The 24,926-nt window shown below is 43.2% G+C and overlaps 1 protein-coding gene and 1 long non-coding RNA gene across 2 annotated transcripts in view; both read right to left on the bottom strand.

The window, feature by feature from the left end:
- Positions 1 to 2,001: 2,001 nt before the first annotated feature.
- Positions 2,002 to 24,926, bottom strand: part of INO80C (INO80 complex subunit C) — a 26,606-nt gene continuing 3,681 nt past the window's right edge. Inside the window, exons 2-5 of the mRNA XM_082195150.1 lie at positions 15,369 to 15,479; positions 13,505 to 13,616; positions 8,933 to 9,000; positions 2,002 to 2,238 (exon numbers count right to left, since the gene is read on the bottom strand). Coding sequence (XP_082051276.1) covers positions 2,107 to 2,238; positions 8,933 to 9,000; positions 13,505 to 13,616; positions 15,369 to 15,479 — 423 coding nt within the window. The 3' untranslated portion in view covers positions 2,002 to 2,106. The remainder of the gene's footprint in view (positions 2,239 to 8,932; positions 9,001 to 13,504; positions 13,617 to 15,368; positions 15,480 to 24,926) is intronic.
- On the bottom strand, positions 2,246 to 6,679 carry LOC309516421. Its single transcript, XR_014212903.1, has 3 exons — positions 6,628 to 6,679; positions 3,270 to 4,331; positions 2,246 to 2,828 (listed from the first exon to the last, which is right to left on the bottom strand). It is a non-coding gene; the product is annotated as an uncharacterized lncRNA (long non-coding RNA).

Below are 24,926 nucleotides of genomic sequence, written 5' to 3'. Positions count from 1 at the left end.
AATGTCAGATTTGCTTGATCCGAGTGCTCATTCTGAATCCATCCTCCCTTATGCATTGCATTAGTTGCTCTTGGAAAATACCGAATTCTGTTTCTGCTCTTCTGCCACCTCTTTGCTGAGGAAGGTATCATCATCTGTATTATGCGCTAGGTGTTGTTTTTTAACCAAAAAAGCCCACACACCAGCCTAAGCCCAGCATAACTCAAGAGTTTGTTTTCTTTCCTTTGTACTACACAATCATTGAGAACAAGTGAAAAGACGTTCCTGAATGTACTGCTGAGGCACAAAATTCAAATAGCAAGGGCCCAAAGAGATGCGTTTGTGGTTAACTACCTGGAAGCTGTCTGCGGACAAACACCGGCTCCCTTGGCCTATAGACTGAGATGAGCACCGCAACCCGAGTCGTTCACAACTGGACCTAATGGTCAGGGGTACCGTATTTTTCGCTCTATAGAATGCACTTTTCCCCCATCAAAAATGAAGGGGAAATGTGTGTGCGTCCTATGGAGCGAATGCAGGCTTCAGGCAGCTATCCACAAGCCTTCTGAGCGCGGCGGGAGATCCTGCTGGGCTCCGAAGGCTTGCAGATAGCTGCCTGCAGCCAGAAGCCTGGGGAGCGCAGCGCCAACTCCCGCTGTGCTCCCTGGGTTTCAGGCAGTTATCCGCAAGCTTTCGGGCTCCGAAGGCTTGCGGATAGCAGCCTGTTCTGGGGTCGGGGGAAGCTTGGGCTTCCCCTGTCCCCAGGCCTTGCAAGCTCTGGGAGCGGCGGCGAGGTTGGGCACAATCTTGCCGCCGCTCCTGGACCTGTTCTGGGGGCTGGGGTAGGGAAAATAAAATTGTTTTTCTTTATTTCCCCCCTAAAAACTAGGTGCGCCCTATAGTCCAGTGCGCCCTATGGAGCGAAAAATACGGTACCTTTACCTTTTAACCCAAAGTTATGGAATTCTCTTCCTCTAGAAATCTGTCGCACTGCACAAGCTTGCATATTTTCTGAAAGAGCTGTTGAACTTCTATCGTTTGCTGGTATTCAGTGTCCAGGAAAAATGTAAGTTTATGGCAGTTTTATTTAACCAGATCTTCTCTGGGTGTGTTTTTGTCTGTGTGATTCTTAAATGTCACTATCGTCTCATAACTCTTGTAAAGCCTCTGACTCAAAAGTGAAGTTTCTATTTTCATAGACACGCCATAATTTGCATTATATCAAAAGCCTGGAATGGAATACGGATGTCTCTGCCCCCCTCTTTGTCTCTGCTTTGATATTTCATACCTCCTTTCTGTGATGATTTTGTTCTGTGGTTGATTTTGCACTTTTATAAAAGCAAATAAAAGTAAAAGAAAGTGGAAGTTAACTCCCTAATAAGGGTCTGCTCCTTTAAATCAGATTTATGCAAGGTTGTTGCTAACTCTCCAAGAGATTTGGAGTGTTAAAAAGGGTTGGTCCAAAAGCAAAGAAAGGAAGTAACTTTTCGTTTGAGTACTGCAGTACTCTTTCTGATGCAGGGGGGGAAAGTGAAAGAAATTGCTAACGTACCCTCTTCGTATGGAACCGTATAATTTTCCAACCACAAGCCAGGCTGGCAGAACATAATTATACATCTGCTTTCGTTTACCAGCTTACTAGCAGAAAGACTTCGCAATTCTATACACATCTACTGAGAAGTAAGCCCCATTAAGTTCAATGCAGCTTACTCCGAAGTAACTGCACGTAAGATTGCTGCCTTAACATCCCCCAACCAATTGTATGTACACAGTACTTCTTTAGGTAGTTTTCCTATTGGCCAGTGCCTTCAGAGATGTAAGACAGCAGCGTATCTCATGAAAAATATAGGTCACGTCAAGACGCTTCAAGAGAAAAATGTAAGAAGCCAAAACTAACACCCAGAAATAAAAAAACCTTGGAAGAAAAGTACTGAATGTATAAAATGTGGAATATTGTAAGTGTGGCTCCAATACAATGATACATTGCTCAAATTGTTTACAAAGGAAATATAAGCATCAAGGTTAAATCAATAATTATAATTCATATTTTATTTTGAAGAACTTTGACCTATTATATACACACAAATGCACAGTGATTCCCAAGGCTTTGGCTTTTGTTTCCTCTTCTCAGGGAACCACAGTTGATGCTTTCCTTAGAGTGAGGTAACCCATAACAACATCAGAAGGAAGCATCCGAATGTAGGCAAACTCCTCAATGGTACTAAATCTCAGTTTGCTCTGTGGGTCAGTGTAGTTTGCCTAAAAGAAGAACACACACAAACATCTGAGCTGAAAATTGTGAAAACACACACACTTTTAAAACAGGTGAAAATATGCTGGTCACACCATAATGAATTAAAGCAAAGGTCCAACTAAACTAGCAGGCTAGCCCCAGCCACTTCTCCCTCTGAAATATACAATCAGGGCACTATGGAAATGGTTCCCCCCACCCATTGTTTGCCCTAAAAAGGCACATTGTCTCCTTAATAAAATGATGGCGATATTCTTGAATACATTTTTGCAACTTTAGCACAGCTTTTGAAATCATAATTATTTCAAGATCACAAAACACGATGTAAAGAGCAAAAGGAAATGACTGGTCACCATGGTGTTGCTCATCCAGATTCCTAGCAGTTAAATAGTTCTTTATGTGGTTTACTTGTGAAATGTTAATTTCCACCAACAGCTAAAGAAACAAACACTGTTGACAGTGAACCCAAATAACTGCATTTCTGTGATCTCCTCCCTTTAGAGAACCATGTCAATAAATAACATATAAACAGGCAAGATATTTAATTGTATTATGTAAGGCAGGTTACAACAACAAATGGATGGGAAGTGTCAGGGAACTGCCATTGGAGGGAGAGGCGAAGGGGAGGCTCCCAGATGATGCTGGCGAAGGACCCAGCACCAGGGGGAGAAACAGCTCAGTAGAGGGGGAAGCCAATCAGCGCAACACCAGGGATAAAGGGGGGCAGACGGGGGAATTGGAGAGAGGGCTCCAGGACTCTTCACTGGACATCAGTGAGGAGAGCCCAGGTCCTCCGCTACCCACGCCTTCCCTGCGCAGAAGACTCCCGCGCAGTGAGAGGAGGAGGAGACTGGGTGTCAAACAACTTTTATGTTGGAAGAGGTTCAAGAAATGCCCACTGACGGATTCTGCCAGTGACTGATGCAGCCACGGTGAGAAGGGGCTGTGCAGTCAGAAAGGTTTAACAAGGCAAATTAACCGAGAAAGGCACCAGCTTACGCACGAGTAGCTCATACCTATTACAGGAAGTTAGAAGAACTAGGTCTGACAATGTACACCTACAAGCTTACTTTCTGAATGCTCATCAGCATTCCTTTCTCACAGCTAATCTGCAGAGCTAGATTTCTGAATTAACAGACTTCATGGGATTGTCGAACACAGGAGTAGGCAACCTAAGGCCCGGGGGCCTGATGCGGCCCAATCGCATTCTCAATCCGGCCCGCAGAGGGTCCGGGAATCAGCATGTTTTTACATGAGTAGAATGTGTCCTTTTCTTTAAAATGCATCTCTGGGTTATTTGTGGAGCATAGGAATTTGTTCATTTATTTTATTTCAAAATATAGTCCGGTCCACCACATGGTCTGAGGGACCACATGGTCTGTGGGACCCATGGCTGAAAAAGGTTGCTGACCCCTGGTCTAACAGCAACATTCAGCGAGTGCCAGCAAACCACCCTGGGTGGGTAAGCACTGGAGAACCACATATAGGCTGCCTTGGGTTCCATGACGGAAGAAAGGTAGGATTATAAATGTAAGAAAATAAAATAAAGATCATTTGCCCAACAAGAACTGGTATTCAGAAGGTCTATTTCTTCTGGGTATGGAGGTTCCATTTAGCAGCCTGAAAACCTGACACAAGACTTGAAGCTTAGTTGTGGTCTATAAAATTCAATGAAATTGATTGGCTGTCGGATCCAGATAGACAAAATAAGTACTTCCTCAGATAGTATATAATTAACAATGGAATTGAGGCAGTTTTTAAAAGGGACTGGACAAATTCATGGAGGAAGATGGGTCTCTCAATGGCTATTATAGTCTTGTGTCAAGTTTTCCATCAGTGGTGTGAGAGGAGGCAAATCAACCCACAATATAACTTTGTGATTTGAGTGTTATGCCTGGTGGAGTTCCTGATTCTTCCTGGAGAAACATTTAGACACTGATGGATGCCTAGAGAGATATTCCAGCAGCAATATTTTCTATTTAAAACTATCTAGATAAATTTACAACAGCAATGCAAAAACTGTGTGGCCTTAACTTATCTTCAATTCATATTCTTCATCTTAGGAAATAAGACACTGAGACATTGCTGCATACCAGCAAAACTGCAATGGGGTTATATAAATTACAGTGGAATATATAAATTTCACTCCCAAATTATACAATAAGTTAGATAAAGTAACACTGTACTTTGATGAGAAAAAGTCTTACACTTCTGTAAGCTTAGGGTGAAGACCACAGACAGAGCTGAGCTATATATAATTATCTTTGTTGCTATAGCAACAGGGCTGTTTGTCTTTAAAAGGAGGCAGATGTTTGAGCACTTAATTCTCCCCACCTCCAGCGTTGAATGAAATTTCTGTTGCATTAATATGACCAGCGGCTCATCTTTTAAATTTCAAGAGAAATCTAAAAAGTGCAAATGCAGCCCCTAAATGAAACTCTTGTTTTAATATGATGGCTGCAGAATGACAATATTAAAAAATGATGACATGCTGAGGCAAAAGCTAATACTTTGCATGATCCACCCCTTTCGATTTAGGAAGCGCACTGAGCCCGCCCCAACCTCAGGGGTGGGCCCATTGCAATGGACGTTGCTTTTCTAGTGTAGCCCTGGAACACTATAGATGGGGGCTCCCATCAGCTCCTCTGCACGCCTCTGGCAGATGGGCTACTCCACATCCTTGTTGAGAACTGCCTGTGCCGTGAAGTTCTGGAAAGTAGCAGAACTGATGGACACCTTTATGCAAGGACCAAAAGTAACAGCTGGACATGCTGCAAACGAAGCTGCCTTAAACTGTGTCAAATGCAGGGCTGTCTTACTCATAGATGCTAGTGGTGCGGGGCGCCAAGTTCTGGAGGGCGCCAGCTGAGAGTCCGTGGAACACCGAACGAGTGCGCTGAGTGCGCGTGTGCCGCTCCCGCTGAGCGTTGGCTCGGTTTTTCCCCTTTTAGCTTGTAGGCACTAAATTCTGTGGGGGGCCAGAAGGCTAAAAACTGAGGCAACACTCGGCGGGAGGGGCACACGCACCCTTGCTCACTTGGTACAGGCCCACTCGCTCGGCGTGCTCGCTCACCTAGCAGGTTGAGGCGCAGGTATGTGCGCCACCCCTCCTGCTAGCCGTCTTTGAGCCGGGCATCAGGCGCTGCGGATCTCCACGGGGCCGGCTCCCCGGCCTGCTCGCTGCCCTCGCCTGCCTCCGCCATGCCGCGCTGAAGCAGCACCACTCCTGGAGCCTCCGCCTGCCATGGCCACTGTGGCACGAAGCAGCCAGCTAAGCCGGGAGGTGCCGTGTCCAGCCCCCACCTCTTCCCCGCTGGAGGAGCCGCCCTCCAGCTGCTGCCCGCCTCCTCCAGCCCCGCAAAGCTGGGCGCGTCACCAGCAGCGCTGTTCTGTCCCAAGAGGCTTCCTCCACCGCTGCTGGTGTTCCCTCCCTAAAAAAAGGTTGACATATGCTTAAGATGGCCCTGGTCAAATGGGCCACTGGTCCCTCTAGCCCAGCCCTGGCTTCTCTGCCAGTATCCAACTTCTCAGGCTAGAGTTTTTCCCAGTTCTGCTCCTGGAGGAACCAAACCAGAGATCCCTACATGCAGATCATGTGGCAGTGCAGGATCCCCTCCTCTGCAGGCCCCAACCATTTCCAAATGCTGGTTTAAAAATTACAAACAGCATCTGGATGAAAATGTTCACTGCCTTCTCCATTTTAATGATCAAGACTCTTTACAGAAGTATGCAACCACAGCTTCAACCAGGACAAGTGAGGATGCCACTGTGAAGACAAGGAGCATCTTAGATTTTTACATTATCCCTTTTGCACCTTACATTAGGAAGTAGTTGCAAAGTCGAATTTAGGGCTTCCTTTGAAGATCTCTAGCTGTTTTTTTAAAAACACCACCACCACCACCACCCACTAATCCAGTTATTTAAATGAAAGAGGTGATGCTGAGAGCTCTTATTAGAGGCAAGAGGATTCTTCCACCCGCAACAATATAGGCAGTGCTACAAGGTAGACTTAGAAGGTAAAAGGAAAAACTCCCTAGAAAATTAAAAAGAGCCAAAATGGAACAAAAAGCAAACATTCCTTTTGCTGTAGGGTGTTTTTGGTAATCTTTGTGTTACTTCATGTGGCACACATTCAGAACTCCCTAGACTTAGAGGCAAAATGACAGACAGTGTGAGCTTTCTGAAGGTAAACCAGAAGTCTGCCTACCCCACAGGCTTGAATTACAGGTAGACATTTTTTAGTAAATGTAATAAAATAAAGGGATTTCTTGATACCTTTATTTTATTGCATTTACTAAATAAAAGTCTATCCTGCCTTATACCCCAAAAAGATTCAAGATGGCTTTACCTATGGTCACATATTTTTTCCTCATTTACCCATAACTCTGTTTTCCTACCTTTCTTCTGTTGTTTTTCTGTCTGCTTTTAGCTCTTAAGCTCCTTGAGGTACTTTCTATAAAGTACACCACAGCATATGGCTATGAAACAATTATGTATGTGTCTGAACACTCGTTTCCTAAGCTTTCCCCCCCAAAAGAACTGGAAAACTGAACCTCTTAGAGAACGACTTGCACACTATGTCTAAAAATGTACAATTAAAGAGTCCTAGGGAACAGCATTTTACTAAGTACACATAATTAGCACCCGGGTGGCACTGTGGTCTAAACCACAGAGCCTAGGGCTTGCTGATCAGAAGGTCAGCGGTTCGAATCCCTGCAACGGGGTGAGCTCCCGTTGCTCGGTCCCTGCTCCTGCCAACCTAGCAGTTCGAAAGCACGCAGTGCAAGTAGATAAATAGGTACCACTCTGGCAGAAAGGTAAACGGCGTTTCTGTGTGCTGCTTTGGTTCGCCAGAAGCAGCTTAGTCATGCTGGCCACATGACCCAGAAGCTGTATGCCGGCTCCCTCGGCCAGTAAAGCGAGATGAGCACTGCAACCCCAGAGTCATTCACGACTGGACTTAACTGTCAGGGGTCCTTTACCTTTTTAACCCTTAGAAAGCACTCCATGAAAGTAACTATATTGGTTCGTTTCTGGCAACTGTCCTTTTGAATTTCCCAGTTTCGAAACAGCCAGAAAAAAAGGCATAAGGTGTGTTTACACCTGCGACAGTTTCCTTAGCGAAACAGGACTCATCCAATTCAAGGGAGGGGCTGAGCTGTTCTCCTAGGTAGGAATTTTGGCCTGAACCTACAAAGGCAGGTCTCAAAAGGCTACCAGAGGTCCCTTCCCGCTGCGTGACGTCAAAGGTGGGCAGAACCTGATGCCTGGGGTCACCAGCTCTGAATCGGGGGGGGGGGGTTAAGGGAGGGATTGATCTTTATCAAGGACAAGACTGTCGAAAATCGCCATGACATTGGCTGCAACTCTAAGAAATTTTGCTTGAGCTTCCTTTTTTCTCCTGCTATGCAGTCTTTTCAGGGCCATCTTAAGTATATCCAGCGCCGTGGTGCAAAGATCCCTCCGGCACACACACACCCGTTTCCCAGAGCTGACGTCCTTTTTACGGCGGCGGCGGCAGCTTTGAAAAGCTGGAGGAGGCAAGTAGCGGCTGGAGGGCAGCTCCTCCAGCGGGGAAGAGGCGGAGGCTCTGGCCGCAGCGCTGCTTCAGCGAGGCAGGCGAGGGCGGCAAGCTGATGCCAGGAGGCGCTGCGCCCAGCCTCCTCCTCTTTCCTGGCACCCTCCAGAACTTTGCACCCTGGTGCCCCGCGCCACTTGCCTCTATGGGTAAGACGCCCATAGAGTCCTTTCTCTTCATCGTATATTTTAAAATTGTGAGCCTAAGGGCAGGAACTGTCTTAGAACTGATTTTTTTTAGGCCATCATGAAAGCATAAAGGGCAGGATTTAAATGCTGAAAATAAATAAATATGAAACTAAATTATCCTGTATTTACATGAAACTAATTATCTTCTGTAAGCCACCTGGGGGAAGGGATTTACTCTGAAAGGAACTACCGTATTTTTTGCTCTATAAGACGCACCAGACCATAAGACGCACCTAGTTTTTGGAGGAGGAAAACAAGGAAAAAAATATTCTGAATCTCAGAAGCCAGAACAACAAGAGGGATTGCTGCGCAGTGAAAGCAGCAATCCCTCTTGCTGTTCTGGCTTCTGGGATAGCTGCGCAGCCTGCATTAGCTCCATAAGACACACACACATTTCCCCTTACTTTTTAGGAGGGAAAAAGTGAGTCTTAGAGAGCAAAAAATACAGTAAATAGGAGTTAAATAACAGATCATGGGCCCTACTGTCTTGAGGCAAATTGTTAAATGTGTGTTTTATTGTACAGCCAGAGTAGTTTTTTTCTTTAAACTTTCCACCTGCAGAGAATGCAAGTGTGTTGTAGAGAGCACTGGGGCATGTTTTAGGGTAAATAATCAGTTCCTAAAAATACTAGGCAGACTGGCTGGACCTCACCATTGTTCTGGGTGAACTGACAGTGTGTGCCATACAGCCCAGCCAATGCTGTCCTTTGGTTATACTTTGAAGAAGATTTGCAGTGACAGGTTGGTTTTTCCAAGAGGCTTGTCTGCCTTTACAATTCTCCCAATTGAGGATAAGTGTCCAAAAGTACTACAGGATTCCCCAGAACAGGGAGAACTTGTTACTGCTATTTAGGACTATCCCTCTGTGCAGGAGTTTGAATAAGGACAGAGTAAGACCAAAGCCAATCAAAGAAATATGAAAAGAAAAATACTTACAGGAAGTCCTGAAATATCAGAGTATTTCTTGGCTGGTTTAAAGGAAGGAGGAGCATCTATGCTGAAATCTGGAGGTGTGCCAGAAAGAGAGAAAGAAGCATTCAATTCTTCGTTTAACCTCTTTTTGGAAAGCAGTTCTTAATTTACAAATTCTTGGGCCTGAGGCCTGACTAGAATCATTCCATCAATTTGACTTGAGTCCTGTTTCCAGTCCCTGAGAATCCACACCCTTAATCGAGAGAGAGGCTAGTGGCAGTGATGGCAGGACATTGTTCACATGCAGAGCACACTAGCTTTGTCAGCTTGAATGCATTTGCAGAAAGCATTAATCCCTACTAAGCCTTGGGCTTGCCAATCAGAAGGTCGGCGGTTCGAATCCCTGCGACGGGGTGAGCTCCCGTTGCTCGGTCCCAACTCCTGCCAACCTAGCAGTTCGAAAGCACACCAAAAAGTGTAAGTAGATAAATAGGTACTGCTCCAGCGGGAAGGTAAACGGCGTTTCCGTGCCCTGCTCTGGTTCGCCAGAACTGACCACATGACCCGGAAAAACTGTCTGCGGAAAACGCCGGCTCCCTCGGCCAGTAAAGCAAGATGAGCACTGCAACCCAAGAGTCGTTCGCAACTGGACTTAACTGTCAGGGATCATTTACCTTTTTTAAGCATGGAAGAGTCAGGTTGCATTGCCTAGTGAAACAATGTGAAGCACACCACTAGCAAGTACTAAACCAAATTAAATGCTGACATTACTCAAATTATTGTCTTAAATAGTGATTTTGCTCCAGATGTGGCATCACAGACTACATGGTGCCTCTTTTAAAATCCCCACACAAACTTTCTCTTTCACTCCCACATCTAGCACATACTTATTTGCAGCTTCAAATACGTCATGGTGTTGCCTCTCAGCCTTTTCTCTCCACCCACACAAACTGATGTATCGCTGCCCAGGACCTTTGCTCTCCAGCTCCATCCCCAGTCATCCAAAGTTCTTAGGGTGCAATCTTATACCCGTTAACTTATAAATAAGCCTCACTCCATTCTATGAGACTTCTGAGTAGAAACATATAGGACTGATCACGCAATCTCTCAAATGACCACCTTTTCTCCCTTGCGCCTGGAACTCCCAATTACATTAAGTTACCTAAAATAAAAAAAATCCTTCCAGTAGCACCTTAAAGACCAACTAAGTTAGTTCTTGGTATGAGCTTTCGTGTGCATGCACACTTCTTCAGATACACTGAAACAGAAGTTGCCAGACCCTTTTATATAGTGAGAAGGTGGGGAGGGGTATTACTCAGAAGGGTGGTGGGAATGGGAGATTGGCAGATAGCTGAGATGAGCCTGTTGACGACTCTTAACGACTGTAATAGGTCTTACAGGAAAAGGCAAGGGGTGAGAAGGTGAGAAATGGCTTAGTCATGTATAATGAGATAAGAATCCAATGTCTTTGTTCAGACCAGGTCTCTCCATGGTTTTAAGTTTGGTAATGAGTTGCAATTCAGCAGCTTCTCTTTCCAGTCTATTTCTGAAATTCCTTTGTAGTAAAACAGCTACTTTGAGATCTTGTATAGGAAACACCGTTTACCTTCCTGCCGGAGCGGTCCCTATTTATCTCCTTGCACTGCCATGCTTTTGAACTGCTAGGTTGGCAGGAGCTGAGACCGAGCAACGGGAGCTCAGTCCATCGCGGGGATTTGAACCGCCTACCTTCTGATCAGCAAGCCCAAGAGGCTCAGTGGTTTAGACCACAGCGCCACCCATGTGGGCAATTAGTTATGCACAATGACCTGTGACCTCGGATGTTGATATCCATCTCTAGTCACATTGAAAGATGCATTCAATAGGACATTTGACACAGAAGGGAAATGTATGTGCCTTTGTACCAACTATTGGTGCAGATCTCTGGTGATAGATCAGAGGAACAGTTTAGTCTCCAGATCTGAAAGTGGAACCTAAATGTAGGCAACTGGCTGGGAGAAATTGCTGTTATATATTGCAAATACAGGGTGTTCAAAAAGTAACCATAGACCTACTATATTACATTGTCCAAGGTGTATAGTTATTTTTTGAACACCCTGTAGCTTGCAGGTTCATCAGCATTATATATGAAAAACACAGCCTTTGGCATATGCCTCTCATATTATAAGACCACAAACATTGCTCAAGACTAATATAATCCAGGGTGCGTGGAGAGAGCATACACTAATCTTTTAAATCAGATAAATCTTTAAGCGTGTACCACTTTAAGCCTGGTCAATGACCTAGAAAATTGTGTGAATGCTTAAATGAGGAGTTGGAAATTCCTAGTCACTGGAGCTGCTTGGGGAGTAATAGCAAACACTGCCACAAGCAAACATTTCTACAGGCAAAGTGCTTTAAAATATCCTTAATTTCAGCATATATTCACCACAAAGCTATTTTCTGTCTTTGTAGCTCGCTTCCTCTCAGATGATTTCAGTACAGATTTTATGGCTGAAGCATTTCCAAGTTAGCAGATCAGCTTCTTTTAATCATTATGTATGGCATGAATATCTTCTGAAAAATACTCTTGAGCAGATGTTTTTACACCCTTCAACTGTTTGCTTTCTAACCACCTTTCTAATATATGCAAATTTATTTCTGAAACCAGAGAATGCAGTAGAAATAGCATCATCAGCAGGTTGCCAGCTACAAGGCACTAGGAACACACCAGGCTAAGGCCAGCATGCTGAAAAACACTTAGCGGCACATTTATTTCTGCGCAAAGAATTAAAGTCTAATAAAGTGCCAGCCTTCTACTGCCACTTTCCTTTAATCCTAATTAAGTGGCTGCAAAAAATATTAAAGGGGCTACGTTTTACACTGGGAGTTAATGGAGATGTTACTGTCCCCATGGGGAAGTGGCCACTCCCACAGGACTAATCCTCTCCGCTGCCACATCATTAGAGTAACTCACCGCATGAGTTGGGACCATCATCATGTTGTGAGTTACTCTGCAGCCATAACATCCAGTCCAGCTATAAGTCTGAGTGTATCTGACAAAGAACAGGGTATTATACATTTGTAAATAAAATAAATATAGTATTGCAGAGGCGTAGCATTACATCCAAAGTAAGACGCTAGCTCACATAACCTCCTGACCAAAGTTGTATCAGCACTGCTTGGTTTCCAGCTACAGTCCTTTTTGCTTGCATTTTCTTAGCACATTTCTTAGCCCATGTTCTGAACACAGATCAAGGGAAGGTGCTTTATACCAAATCCAGTTAGTTCAAAACTGTCCACACTTACTTACAGCACTTCTCCGGGGTTTCAGCCAGGAAATATTTCCTATCTCTACTGGAAGGTGCCAAAGACTGAACCCAGAACCCTCTACATCTAAGTCAGATGGTCTACAATAGAGCAATGGCTCTCCTTTGAGAAACACACATTTTCTTTCTTTTCTTTTCTTATGTCTCTATGCTTTAGGTCACACCAAGTTAATTGGGAAGTCTTGCAAGAAATACTTAGGGTTGGGTTGGCTGTTACCACTCTAGTTCAGTAGTGTTTCTAGGAAGTCTGGGGGTCACTGACTGCTTATCAGGGATTTCTTGAAGATTGTCTGCCATCATCGGTCTTGTAAAATATAGTTTTCTGAGAATACCAGCCACACCATGAAATGCACAGCCTCTAGGGAATATGAGAATGTGCTTCTGAGATTCCATAGGCTCAATAATCCCTAGGCAGGTCTCCTATGAATTGAGTGTGCACCCTAGAACACAAACCAGAATATTCTGGGATTCTTCAGAGTTCCTTGGCGGAAAAATATTTGTGGAAAGAGTTCCATGATGGCAAGAAGCCTGAAAGTCAGTGCCCTGCATTGATTTTTTAAATGTTTGCACTATCAAGGTACTGCGGACAAGTATGGGCACCAGAACACTAGAGGCTTGCCAAAATGCTGCAACTGAAATGTGCACACCACCTCATTGTTAATTCAAAGAATCTCTTCACACAAAGTTGTTAGGCTGAAAACTCAAGGTGTATGGTTTGCAAAACTTAATTTCTCGAGAATATGCATTCTCAAATTAGATCAAGGTTACACAATTCCCATATTCTGTTTCCTACAGCAGCCAGCCAGTTGCCTGTGGAAGTTAACTAGATAGCCATGACAATGATGTGATCTTGTTATCTGTCCTAAGTATTTTGCTATTACAGCTAGTAGAGAATGGATCTATTGACAACTATGAAAGACTGACTTTTTTTAAAAGGTGCCAATTGTGTTATATGCAGACTGAATTCACACAGGAACTCAGTAGGACTTACTTCTGAGCAGACATGCACAGGATGGCACTGTAACACACACAGAGAAAGCAGTGGACAGTCCCAAGTGAAGCTGTGCTATTTGCATTCACATTTCTCATCCTTTGCAGGTAATTTATACCCCAGTTCCATGTCATTTCATTCATGTGCCTTTCCTTTTTATGGTGAAAAATGCCCACCTGATCTTTAATTGCATAGGTAAACTTGGTCACAATCTATCTCATGCAGAGAAAACAATTTAGGTGTATTTTCAAGAAAGCTGTTATTTATAAATACATGGAAAGCATCTAAGCAGCTTACAGCTTGGATCATTGAGTTGCCATGGCAATGCCCTTTCTGATGCAAGGATTTGTTTCAGGTTCTTCCAGGTTCTGTTCTTCTTGCCAGCTGCAGCTCCACCAATGCCAGAGTGCTGGAATGGTTAAAAGTGGGTTTACAAACAAATGCACTATTAATACATTCAACGTAGCATTTCATTGCTGGACTGAATTGCTACTAAAATTGTTCCATCCATTTATCTGAAGTTAGGCAGAAAATGAACAACATTTGTTAAGCATCAACCAACAGGAGGACATTTTGACCTGCACCGAAACTAGTGTGCTTGGATAAAATGAATAAAATGGAGAAATAGACTTTTAATGAGAAAAGTTATATGGAAACGTTATTTTTCTTCAAATAAAGGAAGCCTGAGTACAATCCCGTGGGTGGTATTCAATGCTAGTCCTACTAGATCCATTGAAGTTAACAACCATGATGACTAACTGAGGTTCAGTAATTTCAATGGATCTGAGAAGGACTTAGTTGAATACTATCCAGTGTTGTTAATGCAGCAGTGTACTATTGGTAAGAACAGTCTTGCATTTTCAGTTTTTAGACCTGGGACCTATTCCTAGGCGCAACCTACAACATTGCCCCCCCCTTTTAATTTTTTTTACATGTGCATCTAAAATTAATTAATGTAACTAGCAAAAACTGCAGAGTGTAGACATTGGGCTGCCTATTTCCACCACTCGCCAGGGAAGCCAATGACTCAAGGTCAGGAATGGACATGGCCTAGCAAGCTAACTTTATTTCAGAGCAGTCCCAAGGAAATCAATGGACTTAAATTGGCCATGATCATTGATTTCAGTGGGTCTACTCTGAGTAAAGGTTAGTTGAATAAAACCCCATATGTTAATAAAAACAAGAAACCAGTGGTTTATATAGGCTCTTTTGGGCAGTGTTGCATTCTCCTTGAAGAATCAGGTTCACAGTTTGGAGTGCTCCTGGATCTGGGTATGAAAGTGTACCCACTTTTCCATAACTTGGGTTGGTGTACCCAACTCTGTCTATTCCTGGTGAAAGTGGTTCAAGCAGAGCTCACAGATGCCTTAGTTATATCAAGTCTGGATTACTGTAACAAACTCTTTGTGAACTCACCTTTGAAAAGTGTTTGGAATTTTCTCACCTGATGCAAAAGCCTGTTTTTCACGAGTCCATAATTGGACAGGTTTTGCTGGGTTCTGCTCTTTGAGAGGTCAATTCAAACTGCTAGTTATTACTTTTGAAACCCCAAATGGATGGAACTTGGATACAGTCTACGCCCACATGACTCTGCCAACTTATTCAGGTTAGGTTGGTGCAGGGGTCAGCAAACTTTTTTTGGAGGGGGCCGGTTCACTGTCCCCCAGACCTTGCGGCAGGCTGGACTGTGCGCACACACGGTGGAGGGAGCTTCTCCCATGGGCCAGATCCTGAGGGCAACTGGGCCTGATCCGGCCCGCAGACCGTAGTCTGCCGGCTCCTAGGTTGGTGGGTATGGTAGAAAAGGCCTTCTTTGTTGTGGCACCCAGCCTATTCAACTCCCTGCCTTGGAGATCCAGCTAGCCCTGGTGGCATTCAGGTATCAGGTAAAAGCAGCTTGTTTCAGCATTTATTTGCGATGACCAGCTCTTGAATTTTAAAAATAAACAAACAAATAAATAAATGGAGGAAAGAAGAAAAACAGCAACCAAAAAAGGAGGAGAGAACAAGAAAAAGTAGTGTGGAAAGGGGAGGACGGGGGGGAGTACGTTGGGCATATACATTTAAGTGGGCAAAATATACAGTATGCCTCATATCTGGAAAGTTTCAAGACTAGCGTCATGGTGGATAAAATATTAAGCGTGTATAACTATATACTTACGACGAAGCTTGGAGACTTAAAAGGCAATGGTTTTATAGATGTTTCTACTGGCCCTGTACTGGGATCTGTGGTCACAGTTTTGTTTTCAGTCACTGTCTCTGCACTGGTATTCTGGGGGGGAAAAGATTTGTCAGGTTTGAGAAGGAAACACACAAGTGAGCAAAAACATGACTTCACAGCTCCCCAGCCCACCACGCCCGTTTACCTGCTGTAGGTTCTGCTCACAAGCCACTTACACTGGTCTGCTTGTTGTGACTAATATTGACCCAATTTATGTGCAGAAATACATAATTTGTGGACCATCAAATTTACAGAGACAGTGCAAGTCAAGTGTTGGGGGGAAAGTGAGCACGGCTAGAGTGTTTCAAAATATGGAGTGAAATTCAGTGCTTTCATTCTAGAGCAATGGGGATGTCTACCAATGCAAGAGGAAGAGAGACAATTTTCTCTTACTCCCTCTTGTCTCTGCAGCCCACACTATTCCCGAAGGTCCCCCAACCCTCTGGGACAGATTTTGGGAGGGTGGCTGCAACGGGAAAGGGGAATTGACATATCCATTTCCATTTCTCCTAGTGGATGCCTCTGCTGAAGCAAAAATAAATCCACAGACAGATTGGCCGCACTGAATTCTACCAATTGTGCTTCAGAGTTCTTGAGGCTAAGGCAGAAACAATCATGGTTAATTTTTAAAAAAATTAAAAGCCTTAAGAAATTCAGGAGATTCTACTGGAAAGAAAGCAGGTGGGAAGGGGAAACTACCTGCTGCTTCAGTAGAGGTTCTCAAAGGGTGTGACAGGAGCCAGTGGCAAGTGTGGCAGGAAGATTAAAGGGCAACCACAGAAGGGTAGAGTTGGAAGCGACCCATAGGGTCATCTAGTCCAACCCCCTGCAGTGCAGGAATCTCAGCTCAAGCATCCACGACAGATGACCATCCAACCTCTGCTTAGAAACCTCCACGGAAGGAGAGCCCAGAACCTCCTGAGGGAGACTGTTCCAGCATTGAACAGCTCTTAATGTCAGAAAGTTTCATTGGAATCTCCTTTCTTGTAACTTGAAGCCACTGGTTCGAGTTGTACCCTACAGAGCAGGAGAAAGCAAGCTTGCTCCGTCTTCTATGTGACAGCCAGACATGCCGGCCTTGCTCCCTCGTCTTCGGCTTCTCACAGATTGGCTGGAGAAGTCAGGCGCAAACAAGGCAACAATAAATCTTTGCTTGATCGCAACTGGATGGTTTTGAGGCGCGGAATGCACTTGGCACCAGGTTAGTTTCGGACACTGGTTTACATAGAATGCCTGAGAAGGGCTAGGATGTACAGGAAGATGGGGCTTCTCACAGATCTTTAATAATTGTACAAAAACAAACAAACAAACAAACAAAAAAACAACGGCAGCCTTTCTAAGCCTTACACGACCAGTAGCATTCACTTGCTATGGTCTCTATCTCTGCCCCGCTCTTGTGTCTTTAATGCACCCAATATACAGAATTAAGCAGGTGAAGCTTTTCCTGGCACAGAGATAAAGTGATGGAGAAAATCTTCATCTGCTTTTAATATGAGTCAGTGCAAAACAACAAAAACCTAGATGAAAGTTCTATAATTTGTTCAAAGTATATGAATTTGTAAATCATTTTAAATGATGTGCCAAGTGCTTGCCAGCTATCCTTTGCCAGAACACTGGAAAGTGGAACAGGCTTACGCCTTATTAATCAGCTGGACAGAATACTACCTGCACATTGCTTCCTTAAAATTTACTTCTCTGGAAGTAAAATGGCTACTCATCCTTTTCATAATGAAACCTGAAAAGCGACAGAACGGCTTGAAATATTTCTATGGGGGCTAAGTCCCCACCCTTCTGTCTTCGGGTGACAACCCTAGTGAAGTCCAAGTACAGTTAGTTACTGAGAAAGACGTTTTATTAAAATCAGTTTAACATTGTTTTTTGAAGAAGCTTTCCAAAGAACAACAATCTAAGTCTCTGTTGCTGAAAGGGCTCTGCCATCTCAGGACCCATTTATACAAACCACAACTGAGCCAAGAACAGTCTAGCTTCACTTTGAATTTGGAATTCTGGAAAGCGACAAAGCACATTGTGTATATTCTTGTGTTAGTGGAACCAAAATTAAGAATTCCGGACTTCACAAAGCTTCTTTGAGTCTTGGTTTTAATTAGGGCTGTATTATATAACATGGAAATGAGGAAGTGCCCATTTATCAGCTCTAGGCTCCAGAGTACACACTGGCAACCTAAATTCTCTCTCTCTCTCTGAGTCTGCCACAGCACATGTGAAATTGCTGGTCTTCAAACAAAGATATGTCCCTCAGATCAGCCTTCATGTCTGAGGACTGGAAATGGCCAGTGTAACACTAATTTTTTAACAGGGATCCAGAGGAGGATCCTGAAAATTACAGGCCGGTTTGCTTAACATCTGTTCTAGGAAAACTGGTGGCAAGTATAAAGATAAAATAACGAAGCATGAAGAACAAGCCTTGGTGAAGCAGAGCCAGTATGGCTTCTGTAAAGGCAAGTCCTGTCACACAAACCTATTTGAATTCTGGTTACCCTAACAGACACTAGGATCTCTACAGCCATGTTACATTATGAAGCAGAATCCTGCTCAGTCTTTATTATGTTTCAGGCCTCAATAACCAAAACCTTGGCATATGTTGTTGTTGTTGTTTAGTCATTTAGTCGTGTCTGACTCTTTGTGACCCCATGGACCAGAGCACACCAGGCACTCCTGTCTTCCACTGCCTCCCGCAGTTTGGTCAAACTCATGCTGGTAGCTTCGAGAACACTGTCCAACCATCTCGTCCTCTGTCGTCCCCTTCTCCCTGTGCCCTCCATCTTTCCCAACATCAGGGTCTTTTCCAGGGAGTCTTCTCTTCTCATGAGGTGGCCAAAGTATTGGAGCCTCAGCTTCACGATCTGTCCTTCCAGTGAGCACTCAGGGCTGATTTCCTTAAGAATGGATGGGTTTGATCTTCTTGCAGTCCACGGGACTCTCAAGAGTCTCCTTCAGCACCATAATTCAAAAGCATAAATTCTTCGGCGATCAGCCTTCATTATGGTCCAGCTCTCACTTCCACTACTGGGAAAACCATGGCTTTAATTATACAGACCTTTGTCGGCAAGGTGATGTCTCTGCTTTCTAAGATGCTGTCTAGGTTTGTAATTGCTTTTCTCTCAAGAAGCAGGCGTCTTTTAATTTCGTGACTGCTGTCACCATCTGCAGTGATCATGGAGCCCAAGAAAGTAAAATCTCTCACTGCCTCCATTTCTTCCCCTAAAACCTTCGCATAAACTCAGAAATAATGCCAGAGTCCAAAGGGACCTACTCTCAACTTATTAAATGTGTATAAAACTGTTCACAAGGAACACAGCCTAAGTAATCAAATTATACCCTTTAGATCACATTTTCTGAATCACAAGCTTCATTTGAGAACTTCAGCTACAAAAAATGTTTTAGCAAGTACCCTTATCCTGAATTAATTTACTTGGAAATAAATCAATTGATCTCAATAGTATTTTGAAGAAAGCATGTTTAGGATCAAAGCTAAAATCATCTGTAAAAGTTTTTGTTTTTTCCTCTGTCGTATTACTTACTTGGAGCAGGCTTGCAAGAGAATGGAGAAGTATCCTTGCCCAGCAATCACCATTTCCCTTTTTAATGGCAGGCAATCTAGCAAATCACAACGCATGAGTGATGTATGGTTTCACTCAAAATGTTTACAGGCCATTTAATGTACTGAAAGGTTTTATACGTAAGAGGCCTGTAATCCAGCCATTGTGATTATTTAGTTTGGCCCCCGGCAGCCCTACTAAATTTTAATCAAAGTATTAGAAGATTGTCCACTTTCACTCATAAAAAAGAAGAAAAAATCAAGTTGTAAAAACTCCAGTATCACACACAAAATCAGACAGAGAAGTAAACATGTTAAAAGATGCTGCTGAGAGCAACATCCAAGATTAGGACACGAACCAGGACTTTTGGGGGTCCGTATTCTACATTTTTTACACATATATTATTTTTATAAAATTTACAAATTTTACATTTCAAATTAAACATTTTTTATTATACCATACTGTCGGGGAACTGCCATCAGCTCAGGGGCGAGAGGGGGAAAGGCGGATGGATTACAGAGAGCCCCCAAAGATCGTGGGAAGCAGCACTTCCTCAGTGGAGGAAGGCAGCGATGCCTCTAGTGGAGAGGAGATGCAGGGCTTGGGGGTGGCAAGGCGGTGCCAGGACACCTTGCCTGAGCAAAGTGGGGAGGAGAGAGGTCCCCCGTTACCCACACCTTCCTTGCGCAGTGGGCTTCTGCGCAGAGAGGGGAGGCGCAGACTGGGCATCAAGAAACTACTCTGCTGGGGAAGGTTTAAGGACCGCCCACTCTCAGATTCTGCCAGTGAATGAGCAAGACACGGAATTGATGCGCTCTGCATTCTAAAGGTTTTTATCACCGATAAGAAACCTTTAAAACAGACTATTGCAGCATATTGCCTGATTGCTCTTGAGCAACCAACCGATATCTCTAACACATACATTCATTGATTTCCCTCCCTCCCCTTTCAGTGTTCATTTAATTATCCACCATTCCTGCATATTTTGATATATCCCTCTAATTCTATTTTCCTATCTTACATTACTTCGGTGTTTATTATACTGTTGAATTTAACTTTAATACTGCCAGCGGTTTTCAACTGTGTAGAATTGTTTTCAATATACTTGACAAAAAATTTCCACTCCTCTTTAAATACCTGCTCTTCTGGCTCTCTTACTCTGCTCGTTAGGCCTGCTAACTACATATTCTATCATCTTGAGTTGCCAGTTTTCCTTGCTTGGGACCTCCCTCATTTTCCATTTTTGAGCTAGCAAAATCTGAGCCACTGTTGTTGAATACATAATTTTTTCTGACTCCTGGGAACCTCTGTCTGAACAATTCCTAAAAGAAATGCTTCTGGTTATTTGGGGAAAGTTGTTCTGAACATTTTTTTCAATCTCATTAGATATCATTTCCCAATATTTTGAAACTTTTTTGCATGCCCACCACATATGATAAAAGTTTACATTTCGAACACAAATCCGATTCCGAATTATACATCTTAGCCAATCTACTCGGAATTAAATACCATCTATGGATCATTTTCATATAGTTCTCTTTCAATATGTAGCATGCAGTAACTCTCAAATCATTCTTCCAAAGTTCCTCCCAGAGGTTTTGTTCTATATTGTACCCTATATCCATTGCTCAGTGGGTCATTGATGCTTTAACCAGCTCGTCTTTTGTTTCCCATTCCAATAATAATTTATACATTTTAGACAACAGTTTTCCCTTATTCAGCAATAGCTCTCTTTCAGGTTGTGAGCTTTGGTCCCGGTCTTCCACATTTTAAAAAAGTGAGCGAGCGAGAACAACTCTGATCTTCAGAGGTGGAAGCATGCGCAAGAAATCTCTGGATTATACCTTTTGGATTTCTGAATTTATTTGCATCCAGCATCCAGACTCCAATTCACATCTGACCCAGTCAGCATAGCTGGGAAGATGTACTTGCAGTGAACATCTGGAGGGCCAAAGGATTCCCTTTCCTCTCAAAGCACTTCTTTTTCTTCAGTGTGACATCTTAGTACACTTATAATCTTAACTGAATAACACAAGGGGGGGGGGGACATGCTTCACTTGTTAGAGCTACGGACTTTTCTTCCAGACTCTGGGCTGTTTCAGAACCCCCTCTTGGTGCTGCGAAGTCGTGCCTGAGCACATGTGCTCCATAATCAGAAAAACCTTACCTAAAACTGACCCCTTGCGAGGGGGACTGTTTGACAAAATATATTTCCAATCCCATGACTGCTGTCTGGAGAAGAGCGCCCCCCCCCCAAGAACCGAGACAACGACCAGTTCTGATATGTAGATGTTGATTTGCACATTCAAAATAACGCTTTAAAATACAGTCATACCTCGGGTTGAATGTGCTTCAGGTTGAGCGCTTTCGGGTTGCGCTCCACAGCAGCCTGGAAGTAACGCAGCGTGTTACTTCCGGGTTTCACCGCTCGCGCATACGCTCAAAATGATGTCATACGCATGCGCACAAGCGGCAAAATGTGACCCGCGCACACGCAGGCATGTCTTACATTCTATTCAGGATGCGAATGGGGCTCCGGAACGGATCTCGTTCGCATCCCGAGGTACCACTGTAATAGCAGTTCAAAATACAGTGGTACCTCGGGTTACATACGCTTCAGGTTACAGACTCCGCTAACCGAGAAACAGTACCTCAGGTTAAGAACTTTGCTTCAGGATGAGAACAGAAATCACACGGCGGCGGCACAGCGGCAGCAGGAGGCCCCATTAGCCAAAGTGGTGCTTCAGGTTAAGAAAAGTTTCAGGTTAAGAACAGACCTCCAGAACAAATTAAGTTCTTAACCTGAGGTACCACTGTAGTTTGAAACTAGCTGGTCCAAGGACTGTTTACTATTTTATGCATCCAACTGGACCACTTCTGACAAAGTGATGGGTAGCTTTTCCATGTCCTCTGTAGTGCTTTCTGACAGCAAAGAATAACTTCATGGAGTCTTGATTAAAAAGCAATGCCCTCTAAGTAGTGATGTGAGATGAGAATATTCTTGGCTAGAAAATTCTCCAGAGAATATTCTCCACAAACTGTAAATTCTGTATCGTCTACACAGCTGCTTTAAATGCAGACACCTCATTACCGGTAATCGAGAATATTCTTGAGAATATTCTCCAAAAGATTATTCTCGAGATTTTAACATCACTGCCTCTTAGGTTGCATCACTAAATTACCTTCAAATGGTTATCTTTTTAAAGTTTGTGCTTTGAGAGCCAAAATACTGAAATATATTAGTAGATTTAGTCACATCAGCGGTGAAATAAAGTTGTCTCAAGCAAGCTCTATAAACAGTGTGTGGGGTGTGTGTGTGTACTTGAGCGCAACATTTTGAATGGCTCAAGTGTACTAACAAAGATGCTAACCTTTCCATTAAACTCCTGGAGGAAACAGATGTGTCAATTTGTGACACAGGAAGCTTCACTGCACTGGCAGGGCTCTTCTTGGCCTCCTCTTAAGTACCTATATAGCTGAACTTTGGAAAACTTTTGTTTCATAGCACAATACTTGGCTGAACTTTATTTATTTATTTATTTATTTATTTATTTATTTATACAAGCGATGTTCAGGGTTTTAGAAGGGTTATCTTAGGTCATGTTAAAGGCATACTGAAGAATATGTTTATTACAGCAAATTTTTTAACATCCACAACCTGGAAATTCCCAAACCTCCAGCACAGAAACAGTGGTTGCATAATTGTGGAGTTTTAGCTATGCACTCAACCCTGACACTACCATTGTTCTAGTTCAGGCTTCCTCAAACTCAGCCCTCGATGTTTTGAGACTACAGTTCCCATCAACCCTGACCACTGGTCCTGCTAGCTAGGGATCATGGGAGTTGTAGGCCAAAAACATCTGGAGGGCCAAGTTTGAGGAAGCCTATTCTAGTTTGTCCGAAAGAAGCAAGTCTAGAATCTTGAGAATCTGAGGCTTTTTACACTTTGGGAAATAAAAATAAAGCCGTCCTCCTCCCCCTTTAAATCCCTAAAGCAACATAATGGGGAAAGTTCTATAATCTGTTCTTGATTGGTTCCAAGGCAGGGGTAATCCAAATGCAAAGTAAATAGGAACCAGTTCTTTGCAATTTGCCAGGACAGCCTTTTTCAAACTGAATATGCAACAAATCCTCTTTGGGGTAGCACAAATCCTCTTGGGGGTAGAAGACTGTTCATTTTTAGATTGCATTCCTATTTATAAAGTTGTTGCTGCCTTCGTTGTTCAGAAATCTGTAACGTGCAACAACTTAATCCAGGAGCTGATAGGGAGACTACACACACATCTTTAACAGTTTCTACAAACAAGAATTGAAGCAGGTGGAGTTTATCCGATGAAATCTGGAAACAGGTGTCTGGAGGCAGTTTGGGGCTAGATGTTGGCAAACAAGCTGAAGCTTAATCCAGATAAACTGGATGTGTTCTGGGTTGGGAAAACTGCTGGTATGAATGGATATTTGTCTATTCTCGGTGGGATTGTATTCTCCCTGAGGAGATGGGTACACAATCTGGGAAGCTTCCTGTCCATAGATGTGCAGGCCATATAGGTGGCCAGGAGCACTTTTTACCCATTCAGTTGCAGCTGGCAAGTTAGCCTATCTGAGGAAAACTTGTGAAATATGTTTGATTAAACCCAGACTAAATTATTTAAACTTCCTTCTTAGGCAAATACACATGGGCCCATCATTGCCAGCCTTCAAGTGGTCCATGGACAATTTTATTTCAGTCTTCCTTTAGCTAATTGTAATACACTGTTGTTTTAAAAAAAGTTTGCTCCTGTTTTCAATTAGATGGGTTGATGGGTTATTTTATTGCTTGCAACATTTTGTAAACTACCTGTGAGGACAGTGTCTTAAATCTTTTAAATAAAATATCATGCAAGTTCATTCTTTTGAAGAATTATTAAATGTACTGAAACCTTTCCACCTGGTAATCTTAAGAACAAAATATACCCTGTATAGAAGATCAGAGGCATCTGGATAAGGGAGCCTATTTTGTGACACTTGAACACACACACAAACACACAATTTCATGAAGAAATATTTGTTTCTTGATAGGCTACTAAAAAGAAAAGCCAAGGAAGAACAATACAGCAGTTGTTTTGTCATGGGTAGACTAATTTTTTTGGACTGAAGAGTTCTTGGTTCAGATTCTCACATCAGCCATGATACTCACTTTGGGTCAGTCACTATCTCTTAGCTGAACATATCTAACATGCAGAGCTGCTAACTTTATTACCAGCCTTGGCTCCTATGCTTTCAACAAAGTAGCTTATTTTGTAGAAATTAGTAGGCTATAATACTTCGCTCCATGCTTCATCTGCTGATTTCTACAGATTCAGAATCTCTTGCATGGAATGGGCCAAGACTTTTTTCCCTGTTCAATAAGCAATGCTATCTATGGTATTGTGATTATAACATGGCATTATTCTTGAGATCCTTAGTGGAAGAGCTGGATATGGAAGACCGAGGCTTGCCACACATTGATAATACTCTTAACGGTGAGGGATGATGGGAGTTACGAGTCCAGCAAAATCTGGAGGATAGCAGTCATTTTAAAATGAGCAACAAAAAACAAAAATGGCTAATTAGCTTCATTATTTCATAACTACAAATCACAAATATTAAGATGAAATGGAAAAAGGCATTTTGTCCCACACTGCAACTTGGAAGCTTTAAATCTCACCACAAACTTGTAAGAGTGAGAGTATGGCCCCAAAGTTGCCATGGCGTAGCTTCCTGCAACATCTGAATGTGGCCACTGTATCAGTAATCTTTCAAGAACTTAAGAGCCTGTTGAACCAGGCCAAGAACCAGCATTCTGTTCTCACGGTGGCCAACCGGATCATAGAAAAACTTTTCATAACAACAACAACAATTTATTATTTCTACCCCGCTCATCTGGCTGGGTTTCCCCAGCCACTCTGGGCGGCTTTCAACA

The sequence above is a fragment of the Podarcis vaucheri genome (genome assembly GCF_965113315.1).
Source record: "Podarcis vaucheri genome assembly, chromosome: 13".
NCBI lineage: Eukaryota > Metazoa > Chordata > Lepidosauria > Squamata > Lacertidae > Podarcis > Podarcis vaucheri.
The sequence above is the reverse complement of the archived record's forward strand: the minus strand, read 5'-3'. Positions and strand labels throughout refer to the sequence as shown.